The 18,432-nt window shown below is 37.3% G+C and overlaps 1 protein-coding gene across 2 annotated transcripts in view; it reads left to right on the top strand.

Moving 5' to 3' along the window:
• CCDC148 (coiled-coil domain containing 148) overlaps positions 1-18,432 on the top strand; it is a 278,990-nt gene that overhangs the window by 105,054 nt on the left and 155,504 nt on the right. Inside the window, exons 4-8 of one of the 2 annotated variants that reach the window (XM_021923638.1) lie at positions 3,414-3,517; positions 7,271-7,353; positions 7,558-7,709; positions 14,978-15,073; positions 15,156-15,337. In XM_021923638.1, coding sequence (XP_021779330.1) covers positions 3,414-3,517; positions 7,271-7,353; positions 7,558-7,709; positions 14,978-15,073; positions 15,156-15,337 — 617 coding nt within the window. Of the gene's footprint in view, positions 1-3,413; positions 3,518-7,270; positions 7,354-7,557; positions 7,710-14,977; positions 15,074-15,155; positions 15,475-18,432 lie in introns of those variants that run through there. The other variant, XM_017946545.1, reaches the window with a different exon arrangement.

Raw genomic sequence — 18,432 nt, 5'->3', positions numbered from 1 at the left:
CTCCTACCCACAAACCACCCCCTGTGCCAGATTGTTTTGAAGCAAATCACAGACATCATAATATTTCACTCATAAATATTTCAACATGTATTGCTGAAATAATAAAGATTTTTAAAAAGCCTGTAATACTATTACCATGTCTAAAAATGTTATTGTCTTAATAATTTCAAATATGTAGTGTTAAATTTTCCTGATTATCTCAAAAATTTTGTCTTAAAGTTTATTTAAATCAGCTTCTAGATATGATCTGTACATTATAACTTTTTTTTTAGATTTGCTCCTCTATCCTCTTGTATTTTGTAATTTATTTTTTGAAGAAATTGTATTGTTTGTCTTATAGTCTGAATTAGGCAGATTACATCCTGGTGGTGCCATTCAACATGTTTTTCTGTTTCTTGTGTTTCCAGTAAATTGATAGTTATATTTAGGGACTTGATCAGATTCAAGTTCAATTAATTTTGGCAAGAACACTTATTGATGGAAGTTTTGTGCTCTAATCTTTTTCTATTACAAATGGTACTGCAGTGAATAGGTTTGTACATATATCTTTTATACTTTCACCAATATAGTTTTCAGATGAATTTCTATAAATGAAGCTGCTAGGTCACCGGATAAATCCATGTGAAATCTTGTGATACATCTCCAAATTCCCTTCTGTGGGGGTTGTATCACTTTGTATTCCCACTAGCAATATTAGAGGGAACATGCTTTCTTTAGTTTCACAGAGTGTTTTGTTAAACAGCTGAGTTTTTGCCAATCCGACAAATGAGAAATTGCATCTTACTGTAGTTGTTTTTTTCTTTTTATTTGTGTTAACAGTTCTTTATTGAGTTATAACTCACATGTAGTAAAATGTATATATCTCAAACGTACATCCCAGTGACATTTGACAAACATACACATACATGTAACCAGTTGTCTACTAGTTATTGACATCTGTCTCAAAAGATGGATCTTCTGATTCAAAGGACTTTTGTAATATTTCAAGATGCCTATTTAGGTTTTATTATCTTGGACCATCACAATAAGTCATATACAGGAAACCCCTGGTTTCTGAGTCTTTTGTGAATTCATTGTTTTGTCATTTTTCCAGAGTATTTTTGAATCGTCAGCATTCTGCACAAATTATCATCCACCCTAAGTATTGACTTTATATGGCATATTGCCCAGTAAAATGAATTGGAATCACCTAGACATCTCTCTGTTGGTAAAGATAGAACTTTAAATCTTTTTGCTCTTTTTAAGACTTTATTTTATTTTATTTTTTCATTTTTGGCCCGAGGATAGAAGTGGAATCAATGAGTGAATTTATTAAAAAAATCAGTGTGTTGTGCAAAATATTGGAATTGTCTAGTGAAAAATATTAGCTTTATTTTGACTTTTATTGTCTACGTAATTGGACTTTCCCTGCGCCCAAAGGCGAGAGCATTGATTTTTTTTTACAAACTATGAAAATGTGTCCCCGTCTTTCACCAATGTATTTTAATTTTTTTGTACTATGTGTACCAAATATGCCAAAGAAATCTAATTTTAAAATTAGATTTTAAAATTAATTGTATCTGTTGCAACAAACTTTAGATCCTGTGTATGGTAAATGGCTAGAATGAGTTTTAAGCATTCTTAAAGCGAACATTAAAATGTCAGATTTTAGAAATACTGTGTACTTGTATTTTTTGGTAGGTAAAATAGAGACTGCTGAATGTTTTTCTGCAGTGTCCTGTGCTTTTAAAAATGTACTTCCCTCCTAAATTTTATAATTGTAACACTCTTAAGACCTTCTTAGGAAAATATTTGACTTTGACTTTGTAGTTTTTAAAAGTAATCTTTAGGTTGTTTTCTTATATCCCTAATTTTGAATCAGTAACCAGAACAGCAGAAAGATAAACTCAAGGTTAAAGCAATCAGTGAATGACGGCTGGAAATAGCATGCATTATAAAGATTCCTTTTTAGAACTTGTCTTCTGAAGTCTTTACATCTCCAGTATTGATCTTTTAAAGCTTGTAGGGTACTAAGTGCTTTAACAGCAGAGAAATTATGAAATATGTGTATTTCATCAAGTTTCTGATTTACAATTTTGTAGTTTAAAATTGTTAATATGGAATACTTGAGTTTGGAGTACACATGAGTATAAGTTAGAGTCTAACCAGGGAACAGACATCACTTGAGGATTCGGAGTAGAGGGATTTTTAATGTAGGAAGATGGTTATGCAGGTGATAGCATGAGAAGGCAGAGGACTGGGAGGCAATACAGAAGTTGACAAGAACAGGAAGTCACTGCCATCCGTAGGTCAGAGGAGCATACAGAAGAAGCAAGGCCATGCCGCATTCCTGGGGTGAGGTTACCCAGAGATAGTTGGAACGTAGCGGAACTGTTCAGAGAAAAGTTGGGGCAATGGATATGAGCAAATGCTCCTGGAGACCCTGTGAGAGTAGAGAAGGCAAGATGATGTAATCCTTCGGCTTCTCCTTTCTTCCCTGCCTTCAGTCTCCCATGCCAGGGTCTTGCTTTGGCTGAAGCCAACTGATAGGGCTGCCTGAGAAACACAGGCTGCTCTGTGAGATGGAGCAGATCAGGCAAACAGCCAGAAATGGATCTAAGGCAAATAGATCCAGGGCTGATATAACCTTTCAGCTGAAACCCAAAAGCATTCATTATGTGCTATATTTTAAAAAAGTCATAAAATTGAGGAAAAATTAAGTTCAGTTGGAGATTTAGATTTCAATGCTACATGATTTTTCATATTTCTTTAAGTATCATCAAATAAATATTTGCTTAAATTAAAAAATTTTGTTTACAAAGATGTACATAGAGTTGAAAGATTAAAATTGTGTGTTCAAGGTCATATTTCTAGTAAATGTTGAAGCCAGGCCTCCTAAAAACTTATCCAATGAATCTTTTCCATCTTATGCTGAGGGATCAGATAGAAACCAATCTAAACATCAAGGTTCTTTGTTACTCTGATGTTTATGAGCGTTATGATCTTGACAACATCTTTTAACTTCTCATACATTCAATAAATATTGTCCTCCAAAAATGTGAATAAAGATGCCTATTATAGCTGACAGGGAAGATAAACCCAAAAGGGTAGAAATGAGACCTCTTGAAAAATTTTCTGGGGTGATATGAATTAAGGTATTATTTATTTCATGTATGGAAAATAGAATGACTTCACCTTTAATAAGTACTTTAAAAACAGTTCTTAAGGTTGTCAGTATTCCTAACTATTTTTCTTTCTCCTCCCTGCTTTAAGAAATCAAACTTATTTTAGGTAGATTTTGTGTTAGAAGATGCACTAATAAGAATTTAAAAAGAGCGACTATTTAACTTAGAAAATTCAGATTAAACATTTCTTTGTGAAAAACACATTCTGAAATCTTTGAAGTTGCTCCTCTTTTGTTCCTCCAAATCTAGATCAGAAAAGCAATGTTGACTGCAAAGATATCCAAAGAACAAACACTAATAAAACAACACAAGCAAGTGTGGTGGCAGGAATACCAGAGGCTGAATGAAGTCAGGTAAGAACTGGAGGAAATAGTTAAGAACACGTAGGAATTATTAGGAATCGCACTTATCTCGTCAGATGTTCTATAATGTTCCATGTTAATTAACCATTGCAATAAAAAATTTAAAGTTACAGTTTGAATGTGAGTTAAATTAAAATCCTTTCATTTCCTCAGCTTAATCTGAAATCCAGTGATTATATTAATATGGCTTTTGCCTCCTTTCGGAAAGAAGATAATCTTCTGTATGTGCCAATCACTTCCACACTCCCACTCTCATACTTGTATTTACTTGTATCATACTTAGCATATTGGATTATAATGTTTTGGTTACATGTTTTTTCTTCCCTTTAAAGTGGTAGAGATCCTATCACAGGCAAACATCTTATCATATTCATTTTTATATAGTAGAATACATAGGAGAGATGTAAATGCTTTTAATACATGGATGTATTGAACAAGGAGTTCAAGTTGCAAATGGTTTCCGGGTGTGACTGCATCATTACTAACTTACTCAAGTTTGCTTTTTGACTTTTGCTATTATTTCCAGCAGTCACATAAAGATAAATTAAAATGAAATATTGCTTCTACAGTTCATCTTCATTGTAATCTTTGAAAAATTAGTTTTTTTCAAAAGTCAAGGCAAAAAAAGAAGGCAGATGTGTTTCTCCTTCATTTATAGCATATATACTTCTTTTAGTGATGATGTTTATAAAGTGTGCTTTTAAAATGTGCATTTTAAAACATTTATATCAAAAGAGGTAATTTCTGTGGTCTTATTCCAAGTAAAGTTTCTAAATACCATTAACTTTACTTTTGACTTAGGTATTTTTCATGTTGATTAGTTTCTTATTCTGGCAGGTGACTCCTCTGTGAAGTAGAAGGCTTATAATTGAAAGTGGTTTTACATTATTGTGTAACTTAAAACATAGAAAAACAGAGTCATATGGACTTCATCACCATACATCTACTATAAAAACAATGAAATTAGACCCATCCCATCCCTCAAAAGTCACCTTTTGTGGAGAGAATGTTTCAGCCCATTGGAATTTTTTTTTTGAAAATGTGCATAACTTGAAACATGACAAAAAGGAAAGCCATTAGGAAGCTTTAATTATGGTGTTCACTGATTCCAGTTCAAATGTAAAGGAAGACACTGGGTAAACTTTTTTTTTTTTTTTTTTAAATCTTGGCTATTCCACATCTTTCTTACTGTGTATATTAAGTTGCTCTTAAGGTAGGTAGAAGAGATGTATATATATCATGATGGAAAATAATTCTTTTGGCTGACCTGGAATGACACAAAGAAAATGGAGGTGGGGAACACTTAGGTAATGATAACCTTAATGTCTCAGAACTTCTAAGGGCTGAAAATTGGACAAAATGAAGAATTCCAGGATAAGTTTCTGTGTTATTCTAGAATGCAGGCTAATTTCAATTTGTGTTCGGTGCTACTGAAAACTAACAGCAATAGGAGATAAGTTAGAGAAATGACTACCTTGTGGAGAATTTAGGGCCACCAACAAATTAGAAGTAGTTAAAGTCCTAACAGTGTTTGTCAACCTTTAGAAATCGACATCCCCTTTTAATAAGTAAGATTCTATGCCTTACCATAAAAGACAACGTTTAAGAATCTCAGGCAGGCAGAGGATAAGGGCCTACAATGACACCTAACGTTTGTTAGGTAATTTAATATGTGCCAGGTAATACTAGATTGGGCAAAAGCCACAATTATTTTTGCACCAACTGAATATGTTAAGTCCTTTACATGTTTTATCTCCTTTAATATTTACAATGACCCTACAAAGTAGTAGTTATTGCTGTCTCAGTTTTACAAATGAGAATCTTGTGTCTCAGATAATGAAAGGTATTTGTAGATCATAAATAACCTAGTCTGCGTGGAGCTGGGATTGGAACGTTTGCCCCTAACTTCTGTGCTCTATGACCTTGGAGTTGAGTAGCTTTTTCCTTTTTCTACGGGGTTCTGTTTACGTCAGCTGAGATCCAACTGGTCTAGCCTTGCTGGCAAAAACAAAAGAAGTTTTGCCAGGGTGTGATGGTGCATACCAGTAGTCCCAGCTACTTGGGAGGCTGAGGCAGGAGGATCACTTGAGCCTAGGTGTTCAAGTCTGCAGTGCGTTATGCTTGCACCTGTGAACAGCTACTGCAGTCTAGCCTGGGCAACATCGTGAGACCCCATGTCTAAAAACAACAAAACAAAATGAAAACAAGTTGCCAAACTTTAATTCTTTGTAATCTGTACTAAGAAAACTAGATAAAATTTTCAAATGTAAAATTATGTTTAATATTTACATTTATACCATTTTATTTAAATTGTGTTATACTTAATGAAACTATACCCCTTGAGGTTTTTGATATACTTTCCCAGAGGTACTTTCTCCATTGTTTCATTCTGGTACCACAAAGAATCCCTTAAGTTTTTGTGTGCTCGTTTGCCCAGATGACGTAATAATCTACTCAGTGCAACCACCTGCAAATAAGACACCCTGGTGAAGGGCATTTTTGAGCCTTCAGGTGTCTACCTTGGTACAGGTTCTTATCCTTCTGGAAAGGTGCCAAAGTTCTAGGTAGAGAATCAGTCTCCTCAGAACATCAAAAATTACCCATATCTTCATTTTTTTTGGCAGTTTATATGCTCTGTTATGACTTTCTGGGTGCCGAGCTAGATGGTTTTTAAGTGCTATGTTTTTGGTTAAACAAATCTGTTCTGGAATAACTTCTGGTTTGACTCAACCATTATGCACTCATCCTCCATGTAACAGTTGCAAATGTGATCTTAAAAATATTTCTGGCAGAAACTACCTGCTGGAAAAACAGACAGTGAGGTATCATTTACAATATCACCCCTCCTTTATACATTTAAACAAAAACCAAATCTTTGTCCCATGTAAATTGGCTTAGAAAATTATGACACAGCACTTTGGGAGGCCGAGGCAGGTGGATCACCTGAGGTCAGGAGTTTGAGACTAGCCTAGCCAACATGGTGAAATCCTGTCTCTGCTAAAAATACAAAAATTAGCCAGGCATGATGGCGCGTACCTGTAGTCCCAGCTACTTGGGAGGCTTAGGCATGAGAATCACTAGAACTCAGGAGACAGAGGTTGCAGTGAACCGAGATTGTGCCACTGCACTCCAGCCGGAATGACCAAGGGAGACTCGGTCAAAAAAAAAAAAAAAGTATTTATATGTATATATATGTACATACTTGTGTACACATATATATGTATACATATATAAGCTCATGAAGATTTGTTGTTCTTATTAGTATATTAAAAATAAAGTATACTTCCACCTCTGCAATTCAGGGTCTCATTCTTTCTGAACTTTAAAAATTACCTCCTTGTTGGTCTAGGTTTGTCTGACACCCTCCTCTTCATATTCCATCTCTATTGTTCACATCTCCTTCTGCTCTATCTTGCTGTCTTGGGAATCTTTCTGAAACATGGATCTGAGGAAGTGAGGTAGCCTACCGACCTTCAGTGCTTCCCAATGCCCCGGGCCCTCTCCACACGCAATGCTAGGACCTGCTGTGGGATGGCCTTTGCTCACGCTGTTTCTTCTGTCTGAGCCTATGCATCTATCTCAGTGTCTAGCAAGGACTCAAGCCATGTTAGGAATTTAGTACATGGTTTAAATAAATGAATGGATTACAAAGCCATATTAGATTAAATATCTCTTTGGTTATTTTTAAAAAACCTAGATGTATGTTTATGATTGTAACATTTATTGAGATCACATCTATTTCAGATGTAAAATGGAATCTGAAATAAAATCCCTTCTCAATGAAGAGAACATTGGAAACGAATGTCTTTGTGACCTTACAAATTTTGGTAAGATTTGTTTAATCCTGTATTTAAAGGGGAGTTTTATTTTGAAGAATGAGAATGGGCCACTCACTTCATGTTCTTTTAATATTAACTGCCGTTAGTTGTTTTCTAAAGGAATCCCCAAATAAATCTGTACTCTAATGATCTGTTCTTGGAGACACTTAAGATAATAATGTGTTCCTTTGATTCCATTTTGTTTCACCATAGAGCAAGAGCTATCAGAACAATGGTGCACATATCTTAAAAATGTGATAAATCCTATTCAGCAGCTGAGAGCAGATCTAAAATACAGACAGCATCACACTTTGCAGCATTCACACCCACATGTTGAGTTTAACTCTGTGAAAGTATTGGAAGAGGTTAGTATGTTACCTTTATTTTCGATAATGTAATACTTCATTTTTGTCCCAACTAGAAGAGTTTGAGATAAGAAACAAACATGTGTGACTTGTGTATTCGTTAATATTAATATGTAATTCATATCTTAAATAGGTCAGCTAATTCTATCCACTAAATTTTTTTTGAGTTATTCTTTCATGTGTATATATATATATTTTTATTATACTTTAAGTTCTAGGGTACACGTGCACAACATGCAGGTTTGTTACGTATGTATACATGTGCCATGTTGGTGTGCTGCACCCATTAACTAGTCATTTACATTAGGTATATCTCCTAATGCTATCCCTCCCCCCTCCCCCCACCCCACGACAGGCCCCCAGTGTGTGATGTTCCGGACCCTGTGTCCAAGTGTTCTCATTGTTCAGTTCCCACCTATGAGTGAGAACATGCGGTGTTTGGTTTTCTGTTCTTGCAATAGTTTGCTGAGAATGATGGTTTCCAGCTTCATCCATGTCCCTGCAAAGGACATGACCTCATCCTTTTTTATGGCTGCATAGTATTCCATGGTATATATGTGCCACATTTTCTTAATCCAGTCTGTCACTGATGGACATTTGGGTTGGTTCCAAGTCTTTGCTATTGTGAATAGTGCTGCAATAAACATACGTGTGCATGTGTCTTTATAGTAGCATGATTTATAATCCTTTGGGTATATATCCAGTAATGGGATGGCTGGGTCAAATGGTATTTCTAGTTCTATATCCTTGAGGAATCACCATACTGTCTTCCACAATGGTTGAACTAGTTTACAGTCCCACCAACAGTGTAAAAGTGTTCCTATTTCTCCACATCCTCTCCAGCACCTGTTGTTTCCTGACTTTTTAATAATCAGCATTCTGACTGGTGTGAGATGGTATCTCATTGTGGTTTTGATTTGCATTTTTCTGATGGCCAGTGATGATGAGCATTCTTTCATGTGTCTGTTGACTGCATAAATGTCTTCTTTTGAGAAGTGTCAGTTCATATCCTTTGCCTACTTTTCGATAGGGTTGTTTGTTTTTTTCTTGTGAGTTTGTTTGAGTTCTTTTTAGGTTCTGGATATTAGCCCTTTGTCAGATGAGTAGATTGCAAAACTTTTCTCCCATTCTGTAGGTTGCCTGTTCACTCTGATGGTAGTTTCTTTTGCTGTGCAGAAGCTCTTTAGTTTAATTAGATCCCATTTGTCAATTTTGGCTTTTGTTGCCATTGCTTTTGGTGTTTTAGACATGAAGTCCTTGCCCATGCCTATATCCTGAATGGTATTGCCTAGGTTTTCTTCAAGGGTTGTTATGGTTTTCGGTTTTATGTTTAAGTCTTTAATCCATCTTGAATTAATTTTTGTATAAGGTATAAGGAAGGGGTCCAGTTTCAGTTTTCTGCATATGGCTAGCCAGTTTTCCCAACACCATTTATTAAATAGGGAATCCTTTCCCCATTGCTTGTTTTTGTCAGGTTTGTCAAAGATCAAATGATTGTAGATGTGTGGTATTATTTCTGAGGGCTCTGTTCTGTTCCATTGGTCTATATCTCTGTTTTGGTACCAGTATCATGCTGTTTTGGCAATGCGGGCTCTTTTTTGGTTCCATATGCACTTTAAAGTAGTTTTTTCCAATTCTGTGAAGAAAGTCATTGGTAGCTTAATAGGGATGGCATTGAATGTGTAAATTACCTTGGGCAGTATGGCCATTTTCATGATATTGATTCTTCCTGTCCATGAGCATGGAATGTTTTTCCATTTGTTTGTGTCCTCTTTTATTTCATTGAGCAGTGGTTTGTAGTTCTCCTTGAAGAGGTCCTTCACATCCCTTGTAAGTTGGATTCCTGGGTATTTCATTCTATTTGAAGCAATTGTGAATGGGAGTTCACTCATGATTTGGCTCTCTGTGTGTCTCTTATTAGTGTATAGGAATGCTTGTGATTTTTGCACATTAATTTTGTATCCTGAGACTTTGCTGAAGTTGCTTATCACCTTAAGGAGATTCTGGGCTGAGACGATGGGGTTTTCTAAATATATAATCATGTCATCTGCAAACAAGGACAGTTTGACTTCCTCTTTTCCTAATTTAATACCTTTTATTTCTTTCTACTGCCTGATTGCCCTAGCCAGAACTTCCAACACTATGTTGAATAGGAGTGTGAGAGAGGGCATCCCTGTCTTGTGCCAGTTTTCAAAGGGAATGCTTCCAGTTTTTGCCCATTCAGTATGATATTGGCTGTGGGTTTGTCATAAATAGCTCTTATTATTTTGAGATACATTCCATCAATTCCAAACTTATTGAGGGTTTTTAGCATGAAAGGCTGTTGAATTTTGTCAAAGACCTTTTCTGCATCTATTGAGATAATCATGTGGGTTTTGTCTTTGGTTCTGTTTATATGCTGGATTATGTTTATTGATTTGTGTATATTGAACCAGCCTTATATCCCAGGGATGAAGCCCACTTGATCATGGTGGATAAGCTTTTTGATGTGCTGCTGGATTCGGATTGTCAGTGTTTTATTGAGGATTGTTGCATCGATGTTCATCAGGGATATTGGTCTAAAATTCTCTTTTTTTGTTGTGTCTCTGCCAGGCTTTGGTATCAGGATGATGTTGGCCTCATAAAATGAGTTAGGGAGGATTCCCTCTTTTTCTATTGATTGGAATAGTTTCAGAAGGAATAGTACCAGCTCCTCCTTGTACCTCTGGTATAATCTGGCTGTGAATCCAAGTGGTCCTGGACTTTTTTTGGTTGGTAAGCTATTAATTATTGCCTCAATTTCAGAGCCTGCAATTGGCCTGTTCAGGGATTCAACTTCTTCCTGGTTTAGCCTTGAGAGAGTGTATGTGTCCAGGAATTTATCCATTTCCTCTAGGTTTTCTAGTTTATTTGCATAGAGGTGTTTATAGTATTCTCTGATGGTAGTTTGTATTTCTGTGGGGTCGGTGGTGATATCTCCTTTATCGATTTTTATTGTGTCTATTTGATTCTTCTCTCTTTTCTTCTTTATTAGTCTTGCTAGCGGTCTATCAATTTTGTTGATCTTTTCAAAAAACCAGCTCCTGGATTCATTTATTTTCTGAAGGGCTTTTGTGTCTCTATCTCTTTCAGTTCTCCTCTGATCTTAGTTATTTCTTGCCTTCTGCTAGCTTTTGAATGTGTTTGCTCTTGCTTCTCTAGTGCTTTTAATTGTGATGTTAGGGTGTCAATTTTAGATCTTTCCTGCTTTCTCTTGTGGGCATTTAGTGCTGTAAATTTCCCTATGCACACTGCTTTAAATGTGTCCCTGAGATTCTGGTACGTTGTGTCTTTGTTCTCATTTGTTTCAAAGAACATCTTTATTTCTGCCTTCATTTCGTTATGTACCCAGTAGTCATTCAGGAGCAGGTTATTCTGCTTCCATGTAGTTGAGCAGTTTTGAGTGAGTTTCTTAATCCTGAGTTCTAGTTTGATTGCACTGTGGTCTGAGAGACAATTTGTTATAATTTCTGTTCTTTTACATTTGCTGAGGAGTGCTTTACTTCCAACTATGTGGTCAATTTTCGAATAAGTGTGATGTGGTGCCAAGAACAACGTATATTCATTTGATTTGAGGTGGAGAGTTCTGTAGATGTCTATTAGGTCTGCTTGGTGCAGAGCTGAGTTCAATTCCTGGATATCCTTGTTAAGTTTCTATCTTGTTGATCTGTCTAATGTTGACAGTGGGGTGGTAAATATTCCCATTGTTATTGTGTGGGAGTCTGAGTCTCTTTGTAAGTCTCTCAGGACTTGCTTTATGAATCTGGGTGCTCCTGTATTGAGTACATATATATTTAGGATAGTTAGCTCTTCCTGTTGAATTGATCCCTTTACCATTATGTAATGACCTTCTTTGTCTCTTTTGATCTTTGTTGGTTTAAAGTCTGTTTTATCAGAGACTAGAATTGCAACCCTTGCCTTTTTTGTTCTTCATTTTCTTGGTAGATCTTCCTCCATCCCTTTATCTTGAGCCTATGTGTGTCTCTGCACGTGAGATGGGTCTCCTGAATACAGCAAACTGATGGGTCCTGACTCTTTATCCAATTTGCCAGTTGGTGTCTTTTAATTGGAGCATTTAGCCCATTTACATTTAAGGTTAGTATTGTTATGTGTGAACTTGATCCTGCCATTATGATACTAACTGGTTATTTTGCTCATTAGTTGATGCAGTTTCTTCCTAGCATTGATGGTCTTTACATTTTGGCATGTTTTTGCAGTTGGTGTTACCGGTTGTCCCTTTCCATGTTTAGTGCTTCCTTCAGGAGCTCTTATAGGGCAGGCCTGGTGGTGACAAAATCTCTAAGCATTTGCTTGTCTGTAAAGGATTTTATTTCTCCTTCACTTATGAAAGTTAGTTTGGCTGGATATGAAATTCTGGGTTTAAAATTCTTTTCTTTAAGAATGTTGCATATTGGCTCCCACTGTCTTCTGGCTTGTAGAGTTTCTGCTGAGAGATCTGCTGTTACTCTGATGGGCTTCCCTTGTGGGTAACCCAAAACCTGACCTTTCTCTCTGGCTGCCCTTAGCATTTTGTTCTTCATTTCAACTGTGGTGAGTCTGACAATTATACATCTTGGAGTTGCTCTTCTTGAGGAGTATCTTGTGGAGTTCTTTGTATTTCCTGAATTTGAATGTTGGCCTCACTTGCTAGGTTGGGGAAGTTCTTCTGGATAATATCCTGCAGAGTGTTTTCCAACTTTGTTCCATTTTCCCTGTCACTTTTGGGTACACCAATCAGACGTAGATTTGGTCTTTTCACATAGTCCCATACTTCTTGAAGCCGTTTTTCATTTCTTTTTACTCTTTTTTCTCTAAACTTCTCATTTCATTTCATTCATTTGATTTTCAATCACTGATACCTTTCCTTCCAGTTGATCGAATCAGTTACTGAAGCTTGTGCATTTGTCACATAGTTCTCATGCCATAGTTTTCAGCTCTATCAGGTCATTTAAGGACTTCTCTACACTCGTTATTCTAGTTAGTCATTCATCAAATCTTTTTGCAAGGTTTTTGACTTATTTGCAATGGGTTCGAACTTCCTCCTTTACCTTGGAGAAGTTTGATTGTCTGAAGCCTTCTCTCAACTCGTCAAAATCATTCTCCGTCCAGCTTTATTCTGTTGCTGGAAAGGAGCTGCATTCCTTTGGAGGGGGAAAGGTGCTCTGATTTTTAGAATTTTCAGCTTTTCTGCTCTGCTTTCTCCCCATCTTTGTGGTTTTATCTACCTTTGGTCTTTGATGATGGTGACGTACAGATGAGGTTTTGGTGTGGATGCCCTTTCTGTTTGTTAGTTTTCCTTCTAACAGTCAGGACCCTCAGCTGCAGGTCTGTTGGAGTTTGCTGGAGGTCCACTCCAGACCCTGTTTGCCTGGGTATCAGCAGCAGAGGCTGCAGAAGAGTGAATATTGCAGAACAGCAAATGTTGCTGCCTGATCATTCCTCTGGAAGCTTCGTCTCAGAGGGGTACCTGGCCATGTGAGGTGTGAGGTGTCAGTCTGCCCTTAGTGGGGAGTGTCTCCAAGTTAGGCTATTCTGGGGTCGGGGACCCAGTTGAGCAGGCAGTCTATTCGTTCTCAGATCTCAAACTCCGTGCTGAGAGAACTGCTGCTCTCTTCAAAGCTGTCAGACAGGGACATTTAAATCTGCAGAGGTTTCTGCTGCCTTTTGTTTGGCTATGCCCTGTCCCCAGAGGTGGAGTCTGCAGAGGCAAGCAGGCCTCCTTGAGCTGCGGTGGGCTCCACCCAGTTTTAGCTTCCTGGCTGCTTTGTTTACTTACTCAAGCCTCAGCAATGGCGGGCGCCGCTCCCCCAGCCTTGCTGCCACCTTGTAGTTAGATCTCAGACTGCTATGCTAGCAATGAGGGAGGCTCTGTGAGTGTGGGACCCTCTGAGCCAGGTGCAGGATATAATCTCCTGGTGTGTTATTTGCTAAGACCCTTTGTAAAGTGCAGTATTAGCATGGGAGTGACCCGATTTTCCAGGTGCTGTGTGTTACAGTTTCCCTTGGCTAGGAAAGGGAATTCCCTTCCCCCTTGCACTTCCTGGGTGAGGCGATGCCTCGCCCTGCTTCAGCTCTCACTCGGTGGGCTGAACCCACTGTCCTGCACCCACTGTCCAACACGCCTCATTGAAATGAACCCAGTACCTCAGTTGGAAATACAGAAATCACCCCTCTTCTGTGTCACTCAAGCTGGGAGCTGGAGGCTGGAGCTGTTCCTATTCAGCCATCTTGGAACCCCCCTCCACTAAATATTTTAAACACATGCCTGAACTCTGTTGAGCACCCTCATTTCTTGACTGGAATGTTCTGGTGGTCACATAACTGGCTTCCCTGCTTTCATTCTTGCCTCTCCTCCTAGTGCATCCTGGGATCTTACCCCAGCACAGGGGGATTAAGTCATCCTATTGCTGAAATTCCCCAGGGGCTCCTGAGTACATAAGTCCTTCTAGCCACCTAGCCCCCTTTTTGCTTCTTCAGTCACATCTGCTACCTGACATTTCCCCTTTGCCATAGAAGCTCAGTCACACCCAGGCTGGCCTTCTTTCTGTTTCTCTGACATGCCAGGCCCTTTCCTGTACTGGCTATTTCCTCTGTCCTCTTGATGCCACTTTTTGCCATGTAGATCTTGGCTTAAATGTCCTCTTCTCTGAGAGGCCTGTACTGAGAAGCCAGTCAGTCCCTGCTACACCACCCTAATTTGACATTGCCTTCCTGCTCCTGACTCTGTCTCACATTTTTTTTAATTAGTTTGTCAGCTGCTTCCCCTTAATTGAGCATAAGCTTCTTGAGTATATGTGTGCTATGTTTGATAAAAATTTAGGCAGTTTTGATTTTTTCTATTTTTCAGTTATTCTGTAATGTTGTTATATTGTTTTATAAATAGTCATAAAAAATATAAATGTATGCCCAGCTGGGGATTAGAGGCAAGAATGCAAGGGAAGGAAGGAGTGATTGGAGCACAGACATCTGGTAAGTTCTCTGCATTACCACAGAGAAAATAAAAATGTGTGTGCAGAGTGGCTGTGACTGTACTGAACTTTCTGAGCTTATTTTTGGGATGTCTAGAAGCCTCATTGCAGCTCATTTGTCTGATGAGCACTGCCTACCTGGCTGGCATCTCTTTAACTCTCTTCCACAGGTCTTTAAACTTCATCACTGATTGGCTTTTGAGAATAATTCTTGTGTCTTTAAATATAAGTATGGAATGAATTGCAATAATTTGCATACTACTTGTTCCAAATGTCCTATAGGTTGACTTTGTGAAGAAACAATTGAAAACTGTCTTTGAAAGACTTAGCCTGGAGCAACAGAGAATAGAAAATGATCTTTCAGGTTGGAGTATAAAGGTAAGTGTGATGTGGCTAGTAATTTATGTGTTTTTCAATTTGTCATTTATGTTAAATAAAATAATTATATACTTTTTTTCAGATTCTAGATCATTCTTTGGAAGAAAAGACTAACCTGCTTAGTGAACTGCCCATTGAATTAGGAAGTTTGGAATGCCCATACCCTGATTTGAAATCTTCAATCCACAGTGAGTTCTGTAAGTTTACACAGAAATATCAAAAGAAGCTTCAAGATGTTGATCTGCAGTTGGAAGACATATACAGGTGATATGATAAAACTTATTGAGTTCTGTGTAGACTTTTGACACTAACTTTTTGTTTTTGTTTGGGGTCACTATACTTCCAACTTACTGAATAGTTACTATGTAATTGGAATACAATCAATAAATGTTTAGATTGACTATTTGCTGAATGGAGAGGGTTTTATTTTTTCAAAAAGTTTCTTGACATAATAGTTCTTAATATTTTTGTAAGGTTAAGACATGTTGAAAACATCTCTCTTATTGAGCTCTTCATGACACAGATAAGAAATAGTTTTCAAATATGAATTTTCAGTAACCAGAACTTTTCTTTTCAAGATATGAAGCTGCTCTGCAGTAATTGATACAGTGGAAAATGTACCCATGGAATTATGTTACTTGTAATTGACTGTAATTTTATCCTATGATAAACACAGAGTATGTTTTATAAATTAAAAAAATTTTTTTCTATGTGTTAAATTTCATTTTTAGGAAATAGACTTCTGGTTTTCTCCCAAGAGTGATTATACACTTCTTCATGGTGAATGTAATGTTCAGTGATTTAAAATTCAGTTTGGCAGTGGTCATCTTCTCTAGTGTCTTCTATGTTAAAATTCGCTTAGATGACAAATCCAGATACACCACTCTGAACTAGATCAATGGTCTACCTTATAGTGTATATAAAGCTTCTAGGGGACATTTTGTAGGGAAACAGCTTTGTGTGCTATGATATTGACCTCAATATTTTCCCCAAAAGAATGTATATTTAAAAAGAAAATTATTGAAGGGACATATTTATAGTAAATTAAAATAAAAGGTTTATAACTTTGGAATGGAAGAAGATGAATATGACAAATATTTATATTTCTTATGAATTGCCTGTGAACTGCAGCTCCTCTGTATGAGACTACTACTGGTAAGAAATAAATTACAGGGGAAAAAACCCTTAAATTATACCAAGTAGAGTTATTTGCTTTGGTGGCTTCCTGATCTAAACTCTTCAGTTAGAGCTTCTATTTGTTTTAGCACATTTGTCAGTGATTAGAGCCAATTGTAGGTGAAGTTGGAGCCCTTTTTCTGACCTTAGCTTCTCCCCATCACATACCTTTTGGTCTCCTGATAGCCTTTCCTTCCCCATCTCTCTCCTTTCCTTTCTTCTTTCCTATCTTGCAGTAAAGCTGAGAAATAATAATATACAATTTACACTTGATGATTGATTAATTACATGTTAACTGGAACTCAGTCATAGTGAAGTCCTAACTCAACCATGCACTACACTTAAGTTTCCAATTGTTAAATGAACATTCTCTTCCCACTCCCCATCCCAATCTTGTTAAAGAGATTTTAGAACTCATCAAGAAAGAGGAAGAGGATTTTTTGTTTGACAGTGGAGAGGGCATTATAATCAGACTGATTAACTGCAGCTGGGAAGAGGGTAGATCTGACCCTATCATTTAAAGCAAGTTGGCTGCCCTGGGACCTCCTCTCCCAGATGATACCTTGTCCCCTGAGAAAGCTGGCTGAGATCATGATGTTTCTAGGTTAGTAACTCCTCAAGAGGAAGGAGTTTGCCTTAGCAGTCTAAAATGGCTTCCTTCCAGTAAGACTTATGCTTCACAGCCCATTTTCCTTCTTTCTTTTTAATCGAATCTCAATTTCTGCTCTTTCATAATGCAACCCTGTGTGACTCAGAAACAGTTGGGATTCACAGCTACATTACAATTACTGAAGATTAAGTGGAGGATTAGATGAATATATTTCACATGCTAACAATTCTGCAGAAGGAAGAAATATTGAGGATAAAATAGCTTAGAAAGGCTTGATGGAGCAAGTAAAATTCACTGTGGACTTTGAAGAAGGGGTATGCTTAGCATAGGCAGAAGGGGGTGGGGAGGCATTCTTAGAAGGGAGATTAAATGACTAGACTGTAAACCCCTTGAGGATAAAGTAATTTAGTAGTTATATTTGTATCCTTAACATCTTCTAAATAAATGATTGTTCAATTGAGTTGAATTTGAAAGGAAAAACAATGAAGGAAAGGCATGTTATGAGAACAGTAGGAATCTACTTTGGAGGAATATAAAGTTCATAAATTCTAGTTTAATAGTCTGCTTGCCACCTATAATTATCCATAATACATTTTATTCAGTTGATGGTGTGTTTTACTTGATGAATATTTATTGAATAAAACTTAAAATACTGTAGTCGTTGCAAGCTCCCTGGTAGGGGATTCAACAGACAGATTAGTTTCGTCTGTTTTGCCTCTGAGAAGGCTTGGAATATTTGGGGGAAGAAACATATATACCTCTACCCTGACCAAATAAAAATAACATGCAAATGTCAACTAAAGAAAATATTTTATAAATATGCTGGCAGGAAATAATGAAGCATCAATAAAACCTGAATGAGGTTTCAGGAGTTGTGTCTTTGAGAAGAAAGAGTAAAAGAACTATTTCTGAATAAATACAGAGGTGGTAGCTATCAGTAGTCTGTGGCTTTTGAGCAGTAAGCATAAAAGTATACTGTTCTACCTAGGACAGTGAATTATAGGTTCAATCATAATATTTGTACTTCTAGTTTAACAGTATCTTCACTACTTTGATATGGCCTTCTCCCCTCTTTGTTCTAGTTATTGGGTTCACATAGATTGTGTTCATGTATGTGGGAGTGTGTGCATAGTTTAGACAGTTGTGCACTGCTATGCCATATGAAAGTTGACATATCCAAGGGGCATTGTTTAATTATAAAAGGTTTTCATTGGAAAAAGGCAGTGGACATCATGGTTAGTCCCAGTATTTATTCAATTCTTCCTATTTTGTAGTAGCTCGCTGGTTTGGTTTGAAATGACTCCATCTCTAAATCCAAAGATAGGCAGTGATAGGGAGTATGTACCAGTCAGTGCAACCTCATTTCCCAGGTCACAGTGACTAGCTCAGGGAGGTCTAATCCAGATGAATATACATCACATGCTGATATGGTTTGGCTGTGTCCCTACCCAAATCTCACCTTGAATTGTAATAATCCCCATGTGTCAAGGGTGGAGTCAGGTGGAGATAATTGAATCATTGGGGCAGTTTCCCCCATACTGTTCTCATGGTAGTGAATAAGTCTCGAGATCTG

The sequence above is a fragment of the Papio anubis genome, chromosome 10 (genome assembly GCF_008728515.1).
Source record: "Papio anubis isolate 15944 chromosome 10, Panubis1.0, whole genome shotgun sequence".
Lineage (NCBI taxonomy): Eukaryota > Metazoa > Chordata > Mammalia > Primates > Cercopithecidae > Papio > Papio anubis.
The sequence above is the reverse complement of the archived record's forward strand: the minus strand, read 5'-3'. Positions and strand labels throughout refer to the sequence as shown.